Source organism: Condylura cristata, unplaced genomic scaffold (genome assembly GCF_000260355.1).
Source record: "Condylura cristata isolate star-nosed mole 26May11 unplaced genomic scaffold, ConCri1.0 scaffold00001, whole genome shotgun sequence".
Taxonomy (NCBI): domain Eukaryota; kingdom Metazoa; phylum Chordata; class Mammalia; order Eulipotyphla; family Talpidae; genus Condylura; species Condylura cristata.
This window is the reverse complement of record NW_004567102.1, coordinates 32568736-32592208: the sequence shown is the minus strand read 5'-3', so window position 1 is coordinate 32592208 and position 23473 is coordinate 32568736. Positions and strand designations below refer to the sequence as shown.

At 34.4% G+C, this 23473-nt stretch overlaps 1 protein-coding gene across 1 annotated transcript in view; it reads right to left on the bottom strand.

The window, feature by feature from the left end:
• BCKDHB (branched chain keto acid dehydrogenase E1, beta polypeptide) overlaps positions 1 to 23473 on the bottom strand; it is a 169448-nt gene that overhangs the window by 103297 nt on the left and 42678 nt on the right. Inside the window, exons 6-7 of the mRNA XM_004673644.2 lie at positions 22506 to 22614; positions 11 to 108 (exon numbers count right to left, since the gene is read on the bottom strand). Of these exons, the coding sequence (XP_004673701.1) occupies positions 11 to 108; positions 22506 to 22614 (207 nt within the window). The remainder of the gene's footprint in view (positions 1 to 10; positions 109 to 22505; positions 22615 to 23473) is intronic.

Below are 23473 nucleotides of genomic sequence, written 5' to 3'. Positions count from 1 at the left end.
TTTGACTAACCTGAGTGCCCCAAGCAACCAGAGTAACATCACTCCCTTCCTGTATGATTTCAGCCTGGGACAGCGGGATCTTGTATGGTTCTACAGGAACTTGTTCCACTGAAAAGATGACAAAGAAAAAAAGGAAGTGTTCATTGTTTTCTAACATGATATTTGTACAGGAAATAAGAACTCATTGTAGTAGAATTTTTACTTATTCTACCCCCAAATTCTGTAAGTTAGTTATAACAAAAATAACTTTTGTTATAGGGCTCCATGAACTGTTAGACAGGTGAAAAAGTATGATATAAACATATTAGATCAACCAGTTATCCTGGCATAGAAAAACATCTTTGGTAAGAAACAAGAAAACTTAATAAAGATGGGCTTTAGTCAGTGATAATCTGTCAATACAAGTCATTCAATATAGTAAATATACCAGACTAATGTAAAATGTTACTAACAGAGAAAACAGGGGCAAGATACTATCTTCAAGTTTTACCTATAAATCTAAAGGTTTTGTAAAAAAAAAAAAAAAAAGTTAAGACTTAAAAATATAATGCATCTGCTAAAATTTTATTGGACTGAGTTAAGTTCTCAAAAAAAAGTCTAAAAAAGAGGAAATACAAGAGACTTGAGAAATGTTTTTTAAAAAGGTATGCTGAAATACTGACGTATATTTTATTTTTAAAATCTGTATTTGAATACTTCATCAACCATAGCATGGTACCTTAATCCTTTTTTAATTTCTTTAGTTGAGAAAATACTGACTTACAACACTGTACATGATTTTGACATATAGTATCACAACTTTTCAGATGTTATCACACCACATCCATCACCAAGGCACCTTAGTCAACTGTGCTTCTGCTTCACTTTTTTCTCAACTCTCCCTCTCCCTCTCTGGTACTGTGAGTTCTATGGTCAGATCTCTAAGATTTGTTAAACAGTTCGGTTTCATCTGGCCCACTGTTGTGTTTCTTCATATTCCAGATTTAAGTAAAACCACCACCATCTTAATTTTCAAACCTGAATTCTGTAGACCTCTAAGCAGATCCACCAGTACAAAAGCAAGAACAAGCCACTGGTATTCCAAAGAAAAATATTTATGACTTCTCTGCCCAACCAAGTACATGCAATAAATAAACGGGTGACTGAATCAAAGAGAAAATCACCACAAGGTCAACTAAGTATTAAGAAATTAGGTATTAATTTAAAGAAGTGCTCTTAGAAGTATCAGAATCTTTAGGTGAGAGTGGGTAACAATGGAGTGGTAGAGAAAAACTGTTGTTACCTTCTGTTCATCTTACCTAGGACCTGTTTATTATATAAATTCACGAATAAAATTAAGAATTAGTCTGGTGGCGCAGTGGGTTAAAGCACAGCAATGAGAATCTAAAACCACTTCTGCATGAGTTCGATTCCCGCCTGCCCCAGAGGTGACCACATGGTGTAGCAGACCTCTCCTGGCCCACCCGCTGCTCCCCTCAGCAGTGTACTTCGTCAATCTGCCTGTTGTGTTCCCCACTCTGTCTCTGGTGAAGCTTCTCGCCGCCCCTGCACCTCTGGCCTGCACCCCAGTTCTGTATGCACAAATAAATAAATCCTTAAAAAAAAAAAAAAGTCTGTACTTATGCTCCCTAGTCAGCCTTTCTAGCTTTATTCCCCAGAATTAATCATTGCTAACAACTTCCTGGGTTATGTGCAATGGACAGTTCTCATTCTTTCTAGATCCCAAGTTTGTGACTCCTCTTCCAACAACGAAAAAGGACCCACTTGCAAAAGCCCTTTGAACACACAGAAGTAGTATATTCACTTTCTTGGTTTTTCATGCAATTAGAGTTCAAATGTGAAATCTGACAATCAAATGCACCCACACCAGACTCTACAGTAGAAGCTGTTAACACAAGAGTAGCAGGTAGCCAGGATTTATTCCAGAACACGAACAAAGGAGGCAGGTCCAGCTCAGAGGCACATGGTTCAGACTGCAAATCCATATCCATGGACAGCCAGCGGTCTACCACGGAATTGTGGCCAGGGCTCAAGGAATATGACAGTTAAACCTAGTTCATAAACACCCCAGAGATTTCTCAGCTATGTAGTCAATAAATCTTTTCTGCTTACACTGACCAGAGTTGATCTCATCTCTTTGAAAACTAAGAATGCAGATTCGGTATCTTTTCAGATATTTACAAGATGTCTATCTGTGTATAAACATACACAGATGTAAATCTGCTTTTTAGTTTTTACAAATAGAATGACATTGTAGAAACATTCTAAATAGCATATGCAAACTCCTTTTCTCATTTAGAAGCATATCTTGGTCATGCTTTTCAGGTCAAAAAGTTTCTTAAATTTTTATGTATAAACCATCAAACTTTATGGTACTATTAGCAGTAATGCGGTAGGTAACAATATGTTTTGATTTTTGTATACTCCAGTCCATTGATATTACTATAAATAGTGCCAGAGAGAAATGAATACTTTTTTTTTTTAAAGATTTATTTATTTGAGGCCCTCCCTGGTGGCGCAGCGGGTTAAAGCACAGCACTGAGAAGCTAAAGCCGCTTCCGCATGAGTTCGATCCCCGCCTGCCCCGGAGGTGACCACATGGTGCGGCAGACCTCTCCTGACCTGCCCGCTGCTCCCCTCAGCAGTGTACTTTGTCGATCTGCCTGTTCTGTTCCCCACTCTGTCTCTGGTGAACCCTCTCGCCTCCCCTGAGCCTCTGGCCTATACCCCAGTTCTGTATGTACAAATAAATAAATCTTTAAAAAAAAAAAAAAGATTTATTTGTACATATGGAACTGGGGTACAGGCCAGAGGCTTAGGGACGGCGAGAGGCTTCACCAGAGACAGAGCGGGGAGCAGAATAGGCAGATCTATGAAGTACACTGCTGTGGGGAGCAGCAGGCGGGTCAGGTGAGGTGTGCCACCCATGTGGTCACCTCCGGGGCAGGCGGGAATCGAACTCATGTGGAAGCGGCTTTAGATTCTCAGTGCAGTGCTTTAACCCGCTGCACCACCAGGGAGGACCCGAGAAATGAATACTTTTAAAATATTTTAAATAAAATGGCCAAATCTATAAAAACTACTTTTGTGACTAAATTTCAAAACAGATACTTATGCTGACAAACCTGAGACAGTTGTGTTAGAAAAGTTAGAAGTATTAAAAATATTTTTTTAGACTTTTTTGTACAGCATACAAATGTGTTGAATCAGATACTTCCACTGTTTAAACCAGGAGAGGCAATCTCCATGTGTAAGTCAAATTTTTATAAACAACTTTTTATTAAAATACAGCCAGGTCTATTCATTTACATACTGAATAGGGCTGATTTTGCTCTCCAACAGCAGAGCTGTGTAACTGCATGAAACAGCAGGGCCTACAAGCCTAAAATATTGACTTTCAGTCCCTTCACAGAAAAAGTTTACCAACCTCCATTATAGATTATACATTCAGAGGTTAATTCCAGTCTAATCACCAACAGCTTAAATTCAGTGTTAGACGGATACAGACAAAGGAACAGATAAACAGGAGGACAGACATTCAACTGGAGCAGTGCCTTCCACTTAGCAGTTCTCAGCTACCAAACCAAGTGAAGATCAAGAAGGATGCTGATGGCCAACATGCCAAAGAGCTCTCAATGTGTTATTTAGCGCTCTTTGCCCTGGCAGCAAGATCTGCACAGCAATAGAAAATGTTCAAACTCAATACACACTTGTTGCTGCAAGTGGCCACCATTCAAGAGTCCTTTCTTTCCCGCTCTGCAAATCAGTTGCCAGGTTGTGATTAGCAAATCCCTGGAACACATAACTCTTAAGGGTTGGCACACCAAAAGAAACAGGTTGGCATCTTGACCCACTGCCTTTGAAAAGTTTCCACTGAGTGATTAACTACTTCATTGTACTAAAAAAAATAATTACCCAGAATAATGAACCCTCATTATTTTAAAAATTAAGCAACAAAATATCAAAGCTTAATCCTCCCTTTAAAAAAATATCATGCAGAGAATTAGACTCAAGAAGTCTCATATTAAAAATTTTTTGTCATTTATTAAAAAGAACCATAAAACCTCCTCTTAGGTTTGTAGAAATTTAATCCTGACAGCAGGGATTAAGAATATAAATTCAATGTGTTCATTTACTTAAACTTGGCAAATAGGTCACCTGCAGAGCAAGTTATAATTCACAGATCCTTTTCAGTTACACTGATTTAAAAAGTATTTATTCCAAGAGAAGTTTATTATCTCAAATCAATATTCTTGCATTCCTATCACATGGCTATGTGTTTTTTGACCAAGTAGACAAGTGAAATTAGAGGAATAAATTTCAGGAATTGTGAAGCACCATGTATAGTCAGTCACATTACAGACTCCTGTTTTCATAGCAATGAGACTAAGAGAGGCCATTATTTTACCACTTTCTGATTACAGCACTAATGAGCAGTCCACAGAGACACTGACTTCAAAATAAGAAACTTTCCAAGGTTAACATTTTTATAATGCAATTTTTTTGCACAAATACCAAATTAGACAGGTTTTTAAGTATATTCAATATAGTCTACATTACATTCTGATTCTATATACATCTTCTACTTGTGAATTAAATCATCCTTTGCTCCAATTTATTTCCTATCATCCCCCTTTTTCCTTTCAATTTTCTTTTAATTTGTGTATTGTAACAAGTTTAAGAAAACACATGTTTTAAATTAGGCAAAATTATAAATAACATATGCCCTATGCATAATAGACCTGTATTCATTTAATAGCTATTGTGTACCCAGTATATGCAGTTATCATCTGAGACGCTGTAATATTTAAAATTGAAAAGGCCATCCCAGTACTTAAGTACACACTAAACAAGGAAATTATAAAACTGGAGAGAAGTAAATAGCAGACAAATAACAATATAGCAATGAGGACCAACTGTTCCAAGAGTACAGAGGATGACAATCATAAGGATCAAGGAGGTTCCACCATCAAGGAAGGCACACTGATACACAGAAAAAATAGAGGGTATTCCATGTAGAAAGAACAGATACACACAAGTAGGAGAGGAAAACTGTGTATGTGTACACACATGTATATATGTGTGCACACATGTATATATGTGCGCATACATGTATATATGTGCATATATGTATGTGTGTACACATGTGTGTATATGTACATACATGTATATATGTGTACACGTGTATAAACACATGTAAAACAGAGGTTTATATGATATGTAAGGAGAAGGTAAGTACTGAAAGCTTTATATCATATTCCCCAGTCCCTAGAGAGAATTTTAAAATTCTTTCAGATTTAATATATTAATACTCATGTAGAAAGCATCTGCAAGAAAATAACAACTCACTCTTAAAGATTCAAGTTCCCCCGTGAGGCACAGTATTACCATTATAAAGATAATAGGGTCATTTTTTTGCCATGGCACTAATCTACAGTAATGTTAATATCCTCACAAATGTGAGAATGTGTTGCATTATACATGATGCAGTGATAAAATATAAATGTTCTTTTTTAAAAAGAAGATATTCCTAAAGCATATGCTATTTGACATTGTATTGTTACTAACAGCACATTCTAAGCCTCCACACCTAAGAAAGCCTGTCACCTTTGTCAGAATTTACAGTATACCAGTAGCAGATGAGCAAATCCACCCACCCAAGAGTCCAGTTCACCATCTGGTTAATTTGAAGATCTCTAACTTAGCATTACATTACTTGTATACCCCGCTATTTCATTCTAAGTAGTGGGATATGTAAATGCCAAAACGTCAAAAAAGTGGAGAACACCACTTTGCAAAATGTACTGAGAAGCACACAGTACCACTTATATTATATTCTTGCAAAAATACATAGACCACCTGGACTTAATCATGAAAAAAATACCTAATTGACAAACTAACTGAGGGACATTCTTCAAAACAACAGAGCATATATAAAATTCATGACAGAGAAAAAAGACAAAGGAACTGCCTTTGCTAAAATGAAAGAGATTAAGGGGTGATAACAATAAAGATCTGGATTGGATCCTGATCCTGAAAAGGACATTAGTGGGACTAGTAATGAAATTTAAATTAAGTTTGCAGAAGAGTTAACAGTATTATATCACTATTATTTTCCTGATTTTGATCACTGTTACTGTGGTTCTGGATGATGTTAACATCTGGGAAAGCTGAATAAGAAATACCATAAATTCTTTATACTATTTTTGAACTTACCTCAAATAGAAGAGTTTAACACTTTTATTTAAATAAAATTATTAAAGGAAGCTGAGTCCCTCCATAATACTCTCTAACACATTTGAGGAAAATAAAATATGCATGATAGTGAAGTACACCAAATTATAAACCTCCTTGAAAATCAACTCTAAAAAATCATGCCAGGCAGTGTTGCTTCACACTGCTATGGAATTTGTAAAACAAGCTGTTTTGGAAAATGTTAGTACAGAGGGAGACATGATATTCATAAGGGCAGTTATTTGTTGTTACATTTTCATTACTGTGTGAGATGTGCACATATGAAGAGGTGAAGTTAATGTCCGCAGATGCCCGTCAGTGTTTTGCTCAAGACTCCTGACCACTAAAAAAAAAAACCAATAACCCTCCCAACTGTCTAGCTACAAATATAACATCAAATTTGAATCAACAGATAACCTTGCCTATATCTAGAAGGCTTGTCACACTGAAATACTTTGAATTATAAAATATGATCTCAGGATTTCAAATGTTTTCTTAAGTGCTATTACTCAGTAAGTCATATCTTCTTATGATTGAACTATTATTAAAAAAATTTTTTTAGTTGATTAGTTATATTAACTTGGATCTCTGTTAACTCAAGTCACTCAAATTCTTTTCTCTTTAATAATCACTTACTATTTGGAAAATCCCACATTTCCCATTCTTTTTCACAACAAGACAAATTTAGGTGTATTAAAATAATTTGCAAAGCAGACACAAAAGCAATGCTGTAATAAAGGACCCATCACATATTTCTAATAAAACATCAAAATTAACCTCATTTTTGTTTTCTCATTTAATGTAACAAGAAAAGATTATGAGACTGATATTCCATTATATGCAACAATATATTTAATATACACAAGAAAAGTGACCGTCATTTATAATACAACTTGTTCAGTCTTTGTAATTAATTACTCTTAGGTATTGTTTTTCTTTTTCATGTACTCTAGCACACAGCCTTCAATAATTTAGCAAAAGTCCCCCAATCATAACTTAACTAGCAATTGTCCAAGCTTTATATTTAAGACATTAGATGTCCTTTAGTGAATATTTCCTAGAGCATCAAGATATATATATATATGTAGATGAAACACATTCATAAATATAGATTCTAAAAAGGCAAGCTATGAAACTGGGAAAGAAAATAACTGAATGCTGAATTAAAAGACTATTTTAAAGTCATTCTCAATTAGCAGTTGGAGAGTTTACAAGGAAAAGAAATCATCATGCAAAAAGAATTTTGTTGAGCTAGAAAGGATGTATTAATTTTCACTGTCAATTGTAACATACACCATTATTTTATAAATCACTAAGAAAAAACTGCCAATTAAACTGACACACTATTTAGAATTATTTTATTCCTACTGAAAGAAAAAAATTTAGATTTCATCAAACATGGGCTTCATTACTTATCTCAGTTACACATACATAAAAGTAAAACAACCAATATAAATTGGTTAAGTTATTCTTAAAATTCCTTGACTTTCAAAATTCTATTCTTGCTCACATTTTGTCCATGTATCTCTTCAGAATACAGAATACATAATACATCATTCAGTAAACACATCAATGATGCAGCACTTCTTAAACAGATATATAAAAATTTAAAAGATTATACTGGACTCTCATTCGTTCACTATTAAGGAACAGTCTACTTTTACTCCTATGCCCAAGTTTATTAAATTATGTTAAGTCATCCATTTTCCCATTAATCACAACCACTTGGAATCTCACTATTAAAAAAATTAATTTCCTTGGTCTCTTTGGAATCTTATTCATGCTATGGATATCCATTCTTTTGGATTTGGTCCTGACTAAACTAGAAACTCATGCATAAGCAGGTAATAGCAATTACTGGCTATAATTACAAGATGCCTTGATTTTAAGCCACATTCCAATTTTTAAATGTTAAAGTGTGAGGGGTAGATGGGCTTTTACAATGAAATATGATACCTGATATACTAAAGAGATGATTTTAAAACATTATCATAGATTTTTTTTAACATCATATTTTGGTATCTTAAGTTTCTCAGTTTCCATAAATACAGTATTACTTATGAAAAGCTATAATTCCCACTAGAAAACAAACCATAGTTGTTTTCTCTCTACTGAATTCCTACAGGCAGACAGAAATGTTGTTGGAGCACATCAACAATAGACAATTATTTCAATGGTAAGAAAGATGCTTGGGGAATATATGGCCCATTTTTGTCAAACTGCAAAATACTGAACAGTAACTATTGACTTGATCAATCAGCAACCAGTCAAGAAAACGGAAGCATGTGTAGAAAGAAGAACTTAATTCAGAGACTTGCTATAAAGATGTTGGAAGGGTTCAAATAGCAAATGATGAAACAGACACTACAACTAAGTCCCCACTACAAGCTCCATCATCAAGGGTGTGAACATCAACATTGGGGAAAAACAGCCAGTGCATCAAAGCACAGCCTCATCAACAGCCATCACCAGAAGTGCCTCCCAAACCACAAAGGCTCCCTTACACCTTTCTCCCACCTTCTGAATTAGTCCAAGTGTTCTACATTGTCAGACACTAACTAGAATTAAGATAGCAAGCAGGTCAGTGAAAGTTTCCTTGCCCCCAGCCCAGCATTACAGAGGAGAACACGGAAGGGCAAGTGTGGCCCTGAGAGCCAACTGACAAACACCTAACAGACTTACATTACAATTCAGAGGCAAAGAACATGAGATGGCTGTTAAGTCAGGAGAGAGTAAGTGGCAGGCAACTCTGGCATCTAGTTTCACAGGCACTCAGGCACTGCTGCACAGAGTGTAGTCTGCCCAGTAGGAACGTATATAGAAACATTATATAATGAACTCAGATCAAACTTGATCCTCACCATAAGTCTTATAAATCAATAGTAGTAATTGTATATTTTTAAAAGGGGCATGATAAGCTTGCCATATTTTTAAATAATGAAAACATAATTTCAGTAATTGTTGTTTTCTATTAAGAACAGTCAAGTAGTAAATGTAGAATTTTCTTATTTATCTTCAGCAATTCACTCCCCTTTTCTCAAATTACTTTTTATATACTAAATGAGATTTATATTCCATAGAGCAGGTACTCTTCAATTCCCCCATATATGTATCATCCACTACTTGTTCTATATGTTGCTGTATGTCACTCCTCCATTAGCAATTTATATTTTCCCATTATATAAGTTCCTTTCCATCAAACCATGGATCAAAACTACCAATTACAATGGATTCAGGGTATAGTAACATAGCCAGAAGCTATGATTTGCAGTCTAGTGATTTTTAAAAAGTCAAATATAATTTATTTACTTAATAATCCTTCCACACCCCAAGTCATATCCAGAGTTAAAGATGTTTAGAGAATAATGGCAAAATTAATAATCTTAAAGTTATTGAGAAAACCTTTCCAACTATCAACTTTTACAAATCTGACACTTTATTTCTATTTGTGAATAGTTAATATATATGAAAAACACTACACTATCCAACATCTAAGTACAAGCAAACTTCAATTTATGTGGTTATGGTCCAACAATTTTAATAAAAGCTTGAGCTTAAGGCTGTTACCATAAAAAAAAAATCACTGGAATTTTTAAATAATGAAAACAACTTTAATGTATTTGTATTTGTTATTTACCACGTATTGGCATAAATACCTTATATATCTTAATGTATTCAATCAAATGATACTATAGAGATATTTTATACTATTGACTTTGAAAATCCAGAGAAAATAAATAACATTATACAGAACTATAAATGAATAACATTTATTCAAGGATAGGAAGTAGACCAGCAGCCATAAAAAATACTGAAAAGTAAAACATCTGTTCGCAAAAGGCACCGGAACCAGACAGCTTTATTAGCAAATTATATTAAGTTTTAAGGAACAGATACTTTCTATTAATTCAGTTCAGCCGTGGACACAGAAAAAATTATAGCAACACAATACATTCTATAAGATTAGCATAATGCTGATTCTGAAACCAGACAAGGATGGTGAATGCAGAATAAATTTATTGTAGAACATGTGAACTACAGATCAATTTTATAGGTGAACATAAAGGTCTTTTAAAAATTCTTCAGATAGAATCCAGCAATCCAAAGAATAATGCATCGTGATGAAGTAGAACTTATCCCAGGAATGTAAGAATGATTTAATAAATGTAAACATGTTAATGAAATCCACCTCATTCAGAGAAAAGAAGAAATTCCTTCTAATCATCTTATCAGAAACCTAAAAAAAAATGATAAAATTCAGCACCTAGGAAAAAGTGGGAGGAAGGGGCCTTTGACTAAGTTAAAATGTAGATAAATTTCCATAGCTTAATAATTACTGGCCAGGGCCTAAGAAAGAATGATACACATTTCTAATAAAGAAAAAAAATGTCTTCTCTCAACAATTACTAGGAAAAGAGTTGTAAATATCATTAACTATAGACAATAAGATTTTTCACCTAAAAAAATAATCTAAGGTGGGTCCTCCCTCGTGGCGCAGCGGGTTAAAAGCACAGCACTAAGAAGCTTAAGCCACTTCCACATGAGTTCAATCCCCGCCTGCCCCGGAGGTGACCACATGGCGCGGCAGACCTCTCCTAACCCGCCCATTGCTCCCCTCAGCAGTGTACTTCATTGATCTGCCTGTTCTGCTCCCCACTCTGTCTTTGGTGAATCCTCTCACCCTCCACATCTCTGGCATGTACCCGAGTTCTATATGAATAAATAAATCTTTAAAAAAAAATCTAAGGTAATTAACATGATTAGAGACCCGAGCAAGTTCACCAAGTATAATTATTAATGTACAAAAATCAACGGTTTTCCTATCTACCAGCAAAAATCAATTAGAATGTATTGAAAAAAAAATACATGCTATTTACAATGCCAAAAGAAACATAAAACAGGTAGTAATAACTAACAAATGTGACAAAACTAATGAAAATATGTAGACAACTTTTTAATGGATATAAAAGTTGTTTGAATAAATGGAGACAATCATTTTCCTGCAGGAGTCATTGCAATGAGATACAAGGAACTAAAAATTGTAATGTTTTCTGCCCACTATGAAAACTGTACACATACACATACACTGCATGTATGCATATACATGTATCTACTTATTAGCTATAAAGAGGTAGATAGGTAAGTAGTTATCCAGCCATTGCCGCTCAAGGATCCCTGGTTGGTGGAGATAAACAGTGATGTTCTTCCCCAGAAAAGTGTTAGGAACTGGTTATTTCAAGGTGGACTTCTCCTAAACAGACTAAAAATAATACTTTCATAATTAGGGGAAAATTTTTTTTTAAATACAGGAGCAGGCAAAATACTAAAGTTTCTTTTTAGTAGTTCTAAGTAAATACCTTACAAATATTGCCAGTTTTCATTCATTCTTTGCTTTCAGTCCATTAACAGTAACAAAGTGAGTTCTATGTTCCCACAATACCTGCATCAATGGTTCCTTATCATCCTAGTTTTTTACAAACTGCCTTTTAGAGACTTGTATCTCACTTCATCAATTGTTAGTACTCAGGACATAAAGAATATATAAGGCTTTATAAGCCAGCCATACACACACACACATAGGCTTTCTGAGAACAAGAACAGAATTAAGAACTATAGGTTTCTATAGCTTATACAATAAAGAACACAGGCTTCTAATTTTCTTCTTCCACATGCCCAAAAACACATACTTAGGATGTTTATTCAACATTGTTTAGAATAAGCAGAACTTAGAAACAATGTAAAGTTCCATAAGAGGGACAAGTATAAATTATGGCAAACACAAAAAAATTATAAGTTAAAAATCTATGTAAAATAACCTTGAAATAAATATATCCAAACAAACTGTGAAAATCAAGTTACAGAACAGTTATAACATGTCCAAATTATTTGTTGTATATATTCTATACATCCATATATTTATAAAAATATAAACACAGGGGACGATTTACAACATATGTCAGCAAACACTGTATAGCACGCTTTTGTATAACTGCTTATATTTATATAAATGCATATAAAAGTCTGACAAAAGGAATTCAGGGGTATGGGAAAAAAAACTTTCACTTTTTATTCTATATAACTGATGTTTGATTCTTTACAAAAACTAAATGTAATTCATGACATTAAATTTTGTTAAAAACACAAATATCACTCTTTAATAGGTAGTTCAAGAGTAGTCATTGGAATGTATTCAGTTGGATTAAACCAATGATCAAAAATAGCTGTCTGTTCAATGTCCAAAATAAGCTTGAAAGTGAATGTGAATAATATAAAAAATATGCCAGACTATAAGAAAATTCCACTGGGTCCTATTCCATGAATATTTCAGTTTACTAAGTCAATCAGTGAGGATATATAAACGAGTTCAAAGGTAATTCTGCACTGTAGGTTAATTGAAACCTTTTTGATTCTTCTTGCTACTCAATGCTAGATGGAAGCCTTCTCATCACAAAGTAGACAACCACCTTCATTCCCTGATTGTTTAAGCTTTACAATAAATGTTATTCCACTGAGGTTAAGACTGCACTCAGTGTGAACAATTCATAAAAGAACAAATATGAAACAAATAAATTTAAAATGTAAAAGTTCATTTGAAGTCAAATAACTGAAAAAAAACTTGTAGTGATGTTTAAAAACGTAGGTTAACAAGTTTGGCACTATATACAAGAAAAAAGTTGACCTTAGTTAGAGGACAGATATGTGAAATGGTTTGACCCTCTCTTTTGTACTTTTCAAGAGCTTCAATAAGCACCTAAGATTGAAAAATAGCAACTTCCCTTTCAGCCTTCCCATATCCATACCCTCTGCATTGTTAACTTTCTCATGAAGAAACAGTCTGTTTGTCCTTTTCTGAAACTTGTCTGGCCTTGTGACATTCTGGCCAACAAACTATAGCAGTAGTAATTATTGTGAGTAGGCCAATTTCTAATCTATGCTTCAAAAACCCTCCATGCTTCTATTTCCTCCCTTGATATATATGATTACGCCTTGTGAACAAATCCAAGTAGAGGAGAGGCAGACCAAAGGCTACCCAAGCACAGCCCCAGCAATCTGAGAAGGTCCAACTAAGATAAGCAAATCCAATTTGCACATCTAATCTATAATTGAGAGTAGATGAAACCAGAACTGCTCAGTTGAGTTCAGCCCAAATTGCTGGCCCACACTTGAACTCTGCAAAAATATTGTTGATCTAGGCCAATGAAGTTCAGGAGTACCTTATAGAACATCAACAATTCTTAATAGAGCAAGCATCACTTTTATAAGAAAAATAAACTTTTTTGAAAAATAATATATGGCATTGTAACAACTAATTATAACATTGTTTATATCAAAATACTGAGATTTCTTTTAGTAGCTCCTTTTTCATTGAAAAATGGAAAAAAAGTCAATAGGGTAATCAAGCTACTTCTTTGTAGTTAAGTTTCTATATATTGATTTTTAGCACCTCCTATCATGCTCATATACATGCACATGGATAAAATAACTGCAGATATTACATACTAAGGACTAATGACAGAATGAAGTCAGTTTAGGAAAGCACAATCACATCAACACCACCAGCACCAACAACTCCATGCCAGGCTGGAGGATAAGTGCCCTTAAATCTGTTTATGATGAAATGAGTATTATCCTTGTCTTCACTGTGCAGAGGATGAAACTGAAACATAGGAACAGTGTCACCCAGCTAGTAAATAACAAAACAGTACCTCAAACTCAGGTAGTCCCAATCCAAAAACTAAACTCTAAGTCATTTTATCAGACTGCCCTAGGACAGAGTGCTACCTACAGAAAGAAGACAGATACCTGACTGCCATCCTAATGTGTCTGTGTGTGCGTGTGTGTGTGTGTGTGTATGGATTACATTGAGGAATAACGGACACATGAGAAATTAAGCAAGTAAAAAGAAGAAAAAAGTGTGCTTAGAGAAAATGAAAACACACACACCAAAGAGGAAATAAGGAATGCATTTTTTCTCAGTTGTGAATCATATTAATATTGTCAGGGTAATGTAAACATTAAATAATGACAGGACAAAAAAAGTATACTATAAATCCATAAAGATGTTAGGGAAAGTTTGCCTATGTTGAGGGGGAAGATATTACAGAAAATGAGGTATAACAAAATGGCTGAATTCTACCATGAAGTTAAAATAATAATGGCTAAAAAATTAAAAAGCAGTATAAGCATATTTATTTACAGTATGGTTATAAGTTACCAGAAAAAAAAAAAGAAAAGAAAGAAAAACTCCTAAAAGAGCTGAAAATGATTGCCTGTGGGGAGAGAGGCATGAATTTAGTGGAAGCTGAAGTAAGGAAGAGCTATTTTTGGTTACAAGACATTTTTTGGCTTCTTAAATTCTGCACAAGTATTATTTCAATTTAGAGACTAATTCAAAACTAACAAATGAATTATATTTTCCATACTATATTGAACTTAATTCTAGTCAGTGAGTGTATCTAGTATTAAATGCTACTAGCATGCACAAAAATAATCTGCTAATGATGCCAAGAAAAACAAATTTAAAATACAAAATACTTATTCTTCACTTCTGTATATACTGATATTTGACAAAAATAGTTTTAATGTCTCTACCCTTCAAAAGGTACTTAAGACAATTTTCTTGTCAGAATGTATGAATTCATATATAATTAGTATATTTACTTTAAAAATTTTCAATATCATTCTGACCTGTTTTTTGCCGGAAAGAGTAATTTGAATCCTGAAATACAGTGACTTAAGACCTTTAGTTCCTTTTATCTCACTAGAAAAACCATGATAAAAGTCAGCATCACTAATATCATGAATCATTCAATTAAATACAGAACCAAAAAGTTCCAAAGACATTCAAGAACATCTTCACAAGATGCCCATATCTGATAAGGTCACAATGACTCACTCTTTGAATCTTAGCTATTTTGTACATTTCTGACACTGTCTAGATTGTTCTTCCTTATCTACCTTTTTGAAATATCCCTCTGCCTTTTTTTAAAGTTCAAGTGCATTTAAATGTCATGATTACAATAAACAATCCAGAAATCCAAAAATGTTTAGCTGGTTTTTTTTCTTCTAAGTATAGAAGACAGTTTTACACCTACTGTGTATTCAAAATAGAAACAAAATTCAAGAAAACTGCTGCATTCTTGCAGTGCAAAAGAATGCATTATGTAACTAGCTTTTTTCTTTTTCTTTTTTTTTTTTTTTTTCGTGTATAAAGTTAATGGCTAATCTGACAGAAATCATTTCTAAATGCTGTAAACAAGATTGTGGGAGAGCCACCATGCCAAGCGCACTTGAATGAAGAATATATAGGGACCAGATCCCAATGGAGGGGGTCAGAGAGGTCCAAAAGAATGACAGAGACACTGCTGCACATTCATCAGACATAGTCCCAAGACATAGTCAGAACACATTTCTCAGCTGCCTTTGTTTCTAGTTGGGGACATATGACTGCATGGAGCAGAGGCTCCCAATCCCCATCTAGTGGCCCAATCCAGTGACCACAGTGAATTGTGACACATGTAGGTATTATAGCTTTCAAAGGAGCAAATTAGTCCTATGCCACCGGAGAAATTACTCCAGCTACAGCCAAACTTTTGACTACATACTTTAGAATGGTAGTATATATTTCCAGTCAATTAGAAAGTTGATCAATTTGGGCCCTCCCCGAACCTAGGGGTTCGGTCTTAGCACTATCACCATTATGACCTGAATTCTACCCCCAGCCAGAGAGCTACCACACCTGTTAGGAGAGGCAGACCTCTCCTGTGTTGCTTGCTGCTCCCTTTAGCAGTGTATTTCAGTACATCTGCCTATTATGCTCCCCACTCTGTCTCTGGTGAATCCTCTCAGGCCCCTGGCACCTCTGGCCTACACCCCAGCTCTTCTATGAAGAAGAAGAAAAAAAACTTTAAAGCTTATCATTTTGAATCTGTGAGAAATTATTTTAGATACAGCCCAATTTTTTTGACATGAATCTGGGACCCAGAAGCAAACTGTTTCATTCATAACCTCCAATAGATGTTTAAATAGGATGCCAAACAGGATAATATTAGAAACATGGGGACCTCTTGGATCAGAAGACCTGGGTTTAAAACCTATCACTAATGATAAGTTTCTCATGTTCTCTAACTCCTCCACTAATGTGAGGATTAAGTGGAACCATCTATGTGATACATGCTTGATACCTGACTCCAGAAACAAATGTTTGGAACTGAGTCCTGCCTGTGGTTTGGGGCAAGTTGCTTCTAATGTACAAGTTACTCACCTATGAAGAGATGATAAAGACAATGGCTGCTATGGTTGTTCTGAGGATTTGATGAGATAACACAATGTCTTCTTAATAAAGCACTGTGTTTAGCATGTAAGTGCTTAGTAGGTGCTTAAGGACTAGGTGGATCCACACATAGATTCTCTCACTTAATCTTCTCAATAATCTTATGAAGTAAGTACATTATATATAAATAGATGTGGCTCCCACTTTAGTCATTAACACAAAAGTAGCATTTATATTTAGTTATGAAAGGCTGCAATTTATTATGCTGGTATGTTTTTACCTTAAAAAAGAAGTACCTTTTCTTGAGTCAAGATGACATATTACATTAAATGAAGATATCTATTATGTTAGTAAAGCCTAAGGGGACTAAAAGGGAGTAAAGTTGGAAAGAATTTAAGGTGACAAAAGAAAGACTCTAGGGAAAATAAGTAACCAAAGGAAGATGAAAGGAACTTAGAACTACCCAAATGCACTGAAACAGTGAGAATATTTTTTATTTCTATTTATTACATCTTTCTTAACCTGAATGAGCCTCACACTCTTTCAGTAGAGACTAAGTGGCTCAGGATACGGCCCAAGTTCCACATTATTATAGGCAAAGCATCCAGAAAAGTACAGTTCTGATGCCACAATGGAACTGCCTAAAACTGAGTCAGGAAAGGTTGGGTTGAGCTACCTGCCCATTACATGAGACCATGGAGGTGAGACATGATGACTGGCAAGCTCTTCAGAACCAGATGGAGTGGGGTCAGAGCAGTGGCCATGGGAAGAGTACATCTGACAAGGAAAATAAAGGAAAGCAGACACTAAAATATTAACTAATAAGAGAGTTATGACTGCAACTACAAAGCAAAATCTGTAATAGCTTTTCTCTATAACCAAATCATTCTTGAATAGGACTGAGTGATAAAAATGATATATAAAAATGACCCATTGGGGGAAATTTTTCTTGAGCTAGCAAGTTTACTTTAGATGCCTAATATTTCACCTCCTAAGAAACTCTTTAAATTCTTTATTTCAGGAATTAAGTATAGAATACTATGCCAAATTTGGGAAATCAACAAGAAAGAAAATACAGGCAAAAGCAGATAAGATTTGATACTTTGTCCTGCTGTACTTAAGCACTGCATCCGTCCAGTTTCAATGGTGCAGAGTGGCAAAAATATGCCTCTTTTTGCTGACATTAACAGCAAGATTCTACCAATGAGCATTATTTAAAAACACACTCATTTCTACTCCTTAGACATATTTAGACCTCATTCTACTACCTTTATACTCAGTTGTTTCATACTTACCTTTTATTTCTCTAGAATCTATTCTGACAATTCTTGCGACCTTATCTTCTATTTTACTGATTCTACCTGTATCTGGTTATAATATCTGGCTAAACCAGAGATCTTTTTTCTTTCATTTGTTATATGTTCCTTTTCCAAACATTCTGTCCTGCTTTTCAGGTTTTCTTGTCTTCTGCTTGTATTCTCAAGTGTCACTTTTTCAAATATAAAACCTATTTTATTGTGTTCTCTACCTGATAGTTCTAATAGCTCAAGTCTTTATGAGACTTTGTCTGCCTATCTTCTCCTTAGAACTTGACCTGTGGGACTCTTCTGAGGCCTGAGATGAAGTGACTTCGGAGAGAACTGTGTCTGTTCTGACAGCTCTTTAAGTTAAGTGATCTATTTCAGAGTTTTAATACCATACTACTAATATGTATTTAAATCATAATCTTGTATAAAATTATCTTGTGATAAAATTTCTAAAGTATCTTTTTTCTCACTACAAGTGTAGAATCAAAACAAGAAATTCTCTTGGCTGTTACCTTTGCATGTGCATGTGATTTGTGAAATCTGTTTTAAGTAAGGGATCCTAATATATTCTCTACCATAAGTGAGCTGTGCAATTTCTTTCTTGTGCCCCATGGAGTCACCAAAGCAGAAGCTCAAAATCTTTAGGACCCAAAAAATACCTTCAGGAAACTCTGGCATTCACTTACCTGCCAGGATTTTGAACTTCATTTCAGGACTCCAAAGTTTAACCTTTGTGCCAGCTCAATATACATTTAAAACACACACACATATACAGAATATATATTCCTGGGTATTCATCTCTCATTCCCCAATACTACAGACAACAAATTTCACTCTGCACTTACCCTTTAGGCCTCCCTCTTCTTTCCCTTCCTTGAACTCATTTAAATGTCAAAATTTTCTGCAGTCTAAGAAATTTCTAACCTATCTTCTCCTGTCAATATAACCCTTACTATTTCTTAGATAGGCTATTCAGACAGCCTCCATCCAGAGTCTCCTAACTCTCAATCTTTTCCTCACACTTAGGATTGGAGATGCTAAGAGAAAGGCATAAATTCTCAACTGTCCTTGGGGTCCAATCTATTTGAACAGGTTCTAGTTCATCCTTCCTTACCCTGCTTCATGCTCTTCTTTTCCTGACAGTCTGCATAAAGCTTCAGATACAGCGCCAAAAAAAGAAGCAACAACCTTTCATAGATGGTTCAGTGTCTATATTTGCATGTAATTCTTTGTAATTTAAATATTAAAATTTGCATATATTTTAATGTCTAAAATATATTCCTTGTTATATCTTCCAGGGTTTTGCTTTTCTGATCAAAAACTAATATAGTAGTATTTGCTGGGATTTTTATTCCTTTAAAGTCATCAAATGGATGTAGCTTAGTTTCTTCAACCAATCAGTTACTCCCAGTCCTTGTTATTATAAATGGTGCTGCAATGAACAGCAACATTTCTTTCAGATTCCTATCAGTATGTTTCTGAATCAACATACTGACTGTGAATCAAAGGGTAAGTAACCATATTGGTGCTAATCATTCTATGCCCACCTTACAATGTATAACTTCATCTGGAAATTGTGCATACAACTATGGCAAAGATTGGGAGTTGTCAGTATCTGTCTCTGCTCACTGTGTAATATAATTTTCAATTGGGCACTAAGCTAAAGAATGCTTTTTTCTGTCTCCTTGTGGGAGATGAGTAAATTTAACATGTACAAAATCCAAAACATTCTTTAAGAGAATAAGAATTCCTTTCCCTCTACTCCTTTCCCATTTCTGGGGGCAAAAATGTCTGTGAAGCTGAGAGCAGAGCAGCCACATGGGACCAGGAGCTGGAAGTCACATGTTGGACACAGAAACCAGACAGAAGGGCCCTGGAACCTTGATGACTGAGAATCAACACAACAACCCTTGCCTGCCAACATGGATATTTGTGTGAGGGGAAAATTCAATTTTTATGACTTAAGGTCTCATTGTTTATATTGTTTGCTAAATAATATACCTGGCTTTTTGGAAATGTCTTAATTCATGAATATATCTACGTATTTAAAACACCATTTCATAAATGAAATACAAAGACTTAAATGTACAGCGTTCATAAACGCTGCCTTAGATTACACAAAACTTTTCTTTTTGTATTCTGACTTATACCTGACTATGGTCCATTAAATACAACTACTGGACAATCTAAGTGAGTTATGTAATCAACACAATACCCAATTAATTTCCAATTATTTTTACAAATAATTATAGACTGTTACTTATAGTAATAAATATACATTTATATTTATGACTCAGTGAAACTTCCCATTGAGAACTCCTCTCTAGAACTTTAAATATAAATGATCATGTCTTTAGTATACCCTATCTTAATTATTCGCAAATGGATTAATTTGAGGAGAATATAGGGAAAAGGAAATCTATTAAATGAATTATTATTAATGGAAATGACAATTTCTAATCACACCACTTAGAAATTGGATCAGGTTACTCTGGTCTTAGAAACAACTCAAAAGACCTTCTTTTATCTTGCCATTTGACTCTGTCAATACAGTAATGTCTTCTATAAGGCATCTCCTATCACTCAATCAAAATGCCCCATTCCTTTCTGCGGTATTCCTAGCACTGTAAATTTAGTGATTGCTCTACCAGTGTGCGGTAGATATTAGATAATAACAGGGCTAGAGAAGAATAAACTGCATGTGGACATAAGCTGAAGTAATGGTATCAAAACATTCAGAACTTCCACCTCAAAAAAAGCAGAAATCAAAATGTGATCATGCACAAGAAACTGATTTGAACCAGAGGCCAAGTATAAAGAAAGTCATGGGCTTTCAATATAAGAACTAAGAACAAAAGTAGCTCAATGGGAACAGGCAATATCAGTCACTGCTTCAAAACTGATGTCAAGCACTGGTTCTCAAAATGCAGTATGGGGCAAAATCAGGTGGAGGGGCTACTAAGTTAGAGACCTGCACCCTGTTCTTGATAGTTCTGATTCAGTAGATCTTGAATGAGGTATGACAATTTGCTTTTTTCTAAAATACTCCCAGATGATGCTTTTGCTGCAACACAATGACCAAATCTGACAATTACCTAGAAAAAAACTAATATGAAGAATTTAGTGATTATGGAGGGAACTCTTAATTAATTGATTTGCTTTAACAGTTGGTTGCCTTTACAAATAGAATAGCCATCAAATATCCAAAGTACTAGTAATCAAACAGCTAGCTAATCAGTACATACCATCACTGTTTATCTAACCACCTCAAGGCTTTTTGTTATTTTCATATTCCTATTCTATTACTGGATTTAGATCACAGTAGATGCCATTCAAAATGTTTTTTAACTAAAGTACAACAGGAACTGATGTTTCTAAAAGAACTGTGAAATGGTATCAGATACTTATAAAGTTAAATCTTCATTTACTCTTGACACATCATTATGTGACACAAAATTATATGACACACATAATTTATTATTCAAAGGGCATTTTAAAATATATTCACAAAAAAACACTTGAATATGAATGTTCATAGCAACCTTATACAAAATAGACAAAAATTGAAAATGATGATGGATATTTGTTCAAAGGAATGGATAAATTGTGATATACTCATATAGTGGGTTGCTATTCAGCAATGAAAAAGGAATTACTGATACAAGCAACAAGATGAATACATCTAAAAAATATTAAACTGACAAAAGTAACAATATAAATTAATCCGAAAAACAAAAGAGTTAAGCAAAAGAGTCAAGCAAAGAAGTTTATATTATGAGAAGCCCAAAAATATGCAATAGTGACAAAGATTGGGATAGACAGCAATGAATGGCAACTTCCTAGAGTGATGAAAATATTTTAGGTCTTGTGTTAATATATTACATGAATATATAGAACTGTCAAATCTATCAAATTGAATACTTACTATCTGCATTTCATTATATGTAAAATACATCACTATAAAGTATTATAATCTTATTCAAGAAAAATATTATTTGATGCTTCCTGAATTCAACATAAAATATACTTTAAACGGGGGGGGGGGAAGGGAGGGAAATGCACGGGACTATGGTGGTGGCACAGGGGTGATTTGGTGATGGGAAACCCGTGGGGATTACAATTGAGATGAAAAAAAAAATGTGAAAAATGATGTAAAAATAAACTTTTTAATAAAATAGAAAAAAAAATATATACTTTAAACATAATAATTTGTTTAAAATTTCCATCACAGCTAGTAAATAGAATTAAGCTTTTGGGTTAGTAGGAAAACAAGCAAACACCTCAATCTGCATTAATAATGCCCCCTTCATGATGAAAAAGTAATTTAAATGTAGTGTATATATTGTAGCTAAAAAGGCATTCTATACTAATCAGTAAAATGAGCAGTTTCACTTGCTGGCTCACCCAACACTAAGTACCTATTGTATGATTAAACCTAAACCCGATGTTTTACTATCACCGCACACTGCTTCCTGTTTCTACAGTCAAAGTATAAAACAATTAGATAAATTTTTCCTGAACTTGACATAAAATATAAACCTAAGGACAAACTATAGAACAAACCAGAATTTTTTTCTACAAGGTAAATAGAAATCAAGCTGATGAGGGAAAATAGCTAAATTTTTTTAGCTGTGAAAAACAAAATACATTAAAATATTTGCCAATGTAAAATAAACAAAAGAAACCTTTACCTGCTGCCCTGTAAAGTATTTTAGGTTCAAAAAATATACAAGGGTTTTTATCCTCTATGCATGACAAAAGAAGTCCTTTGGCCTGGAAAGGGCTTCTGGGTACAACCACCTGTAAAAACAGATTTTTTTTAACGATTTTAGTGAAAATGTATCCTACTAAGCTCACTTATACGAAGCATTGATATTTAAACCAATTACTAATTAAAAGTAAAAATCTGGTATTTTAACCTAATTACCAATATAAAATTTACATAATGTCCACAAAAATTCCATTTACTCAACAAATATATATCAGATGCCTACCATATTCTAGTAACCAGAGCATTAACTAAGATACTCTCTTAAGGAAATTAACTTGCATATATGTAAACAACAAAAGGAATCCACAAAGTACATCAAAACTAAGAGGTTAGCCCTATCTTCCAAAATGTACCTACAAATTTTTTTACTCAATACTTTTTCTACTTTCAAAAGTCATTCAATTTTCTCCTTTGATTTTTCTCCTTTCCACTGAATTTTTCTCTGCTCCAAAATTTCCTCCTTCCCCATAAAAAATATGGCCTTCATTTCCTAAGTGGAAAAGTAATTCACTAAGCTTTACCATCCAACCATTATTGTGCCCGTTACTGCAAAGCTAAATGAAAAGTATGGGTACTGCACACTTCCAGAGGATAAAGAAGGGCTCTAGGCCTTCATGAGAATAAAGCTGATCATGAGGAAGAAGATGACCATAGCAGGTGGTCCAAGTCTGAACTGAGCTAAGCACTATGTGCACTGTTAACTCATCGACTATTCAGAACAATCCTATGAGGTACCCACTGTTTCCCAATTTAAAATGAGAAACTAAGTTTTAGTGAGATCAAATGATCTCACTAAATGTTCAAGGATACATTTCTTGTTAAAACAGAGATTCTCACCCAGATTTGACTGACACGAGAGTCCCGGCTCATAACATCTACACCATTTAA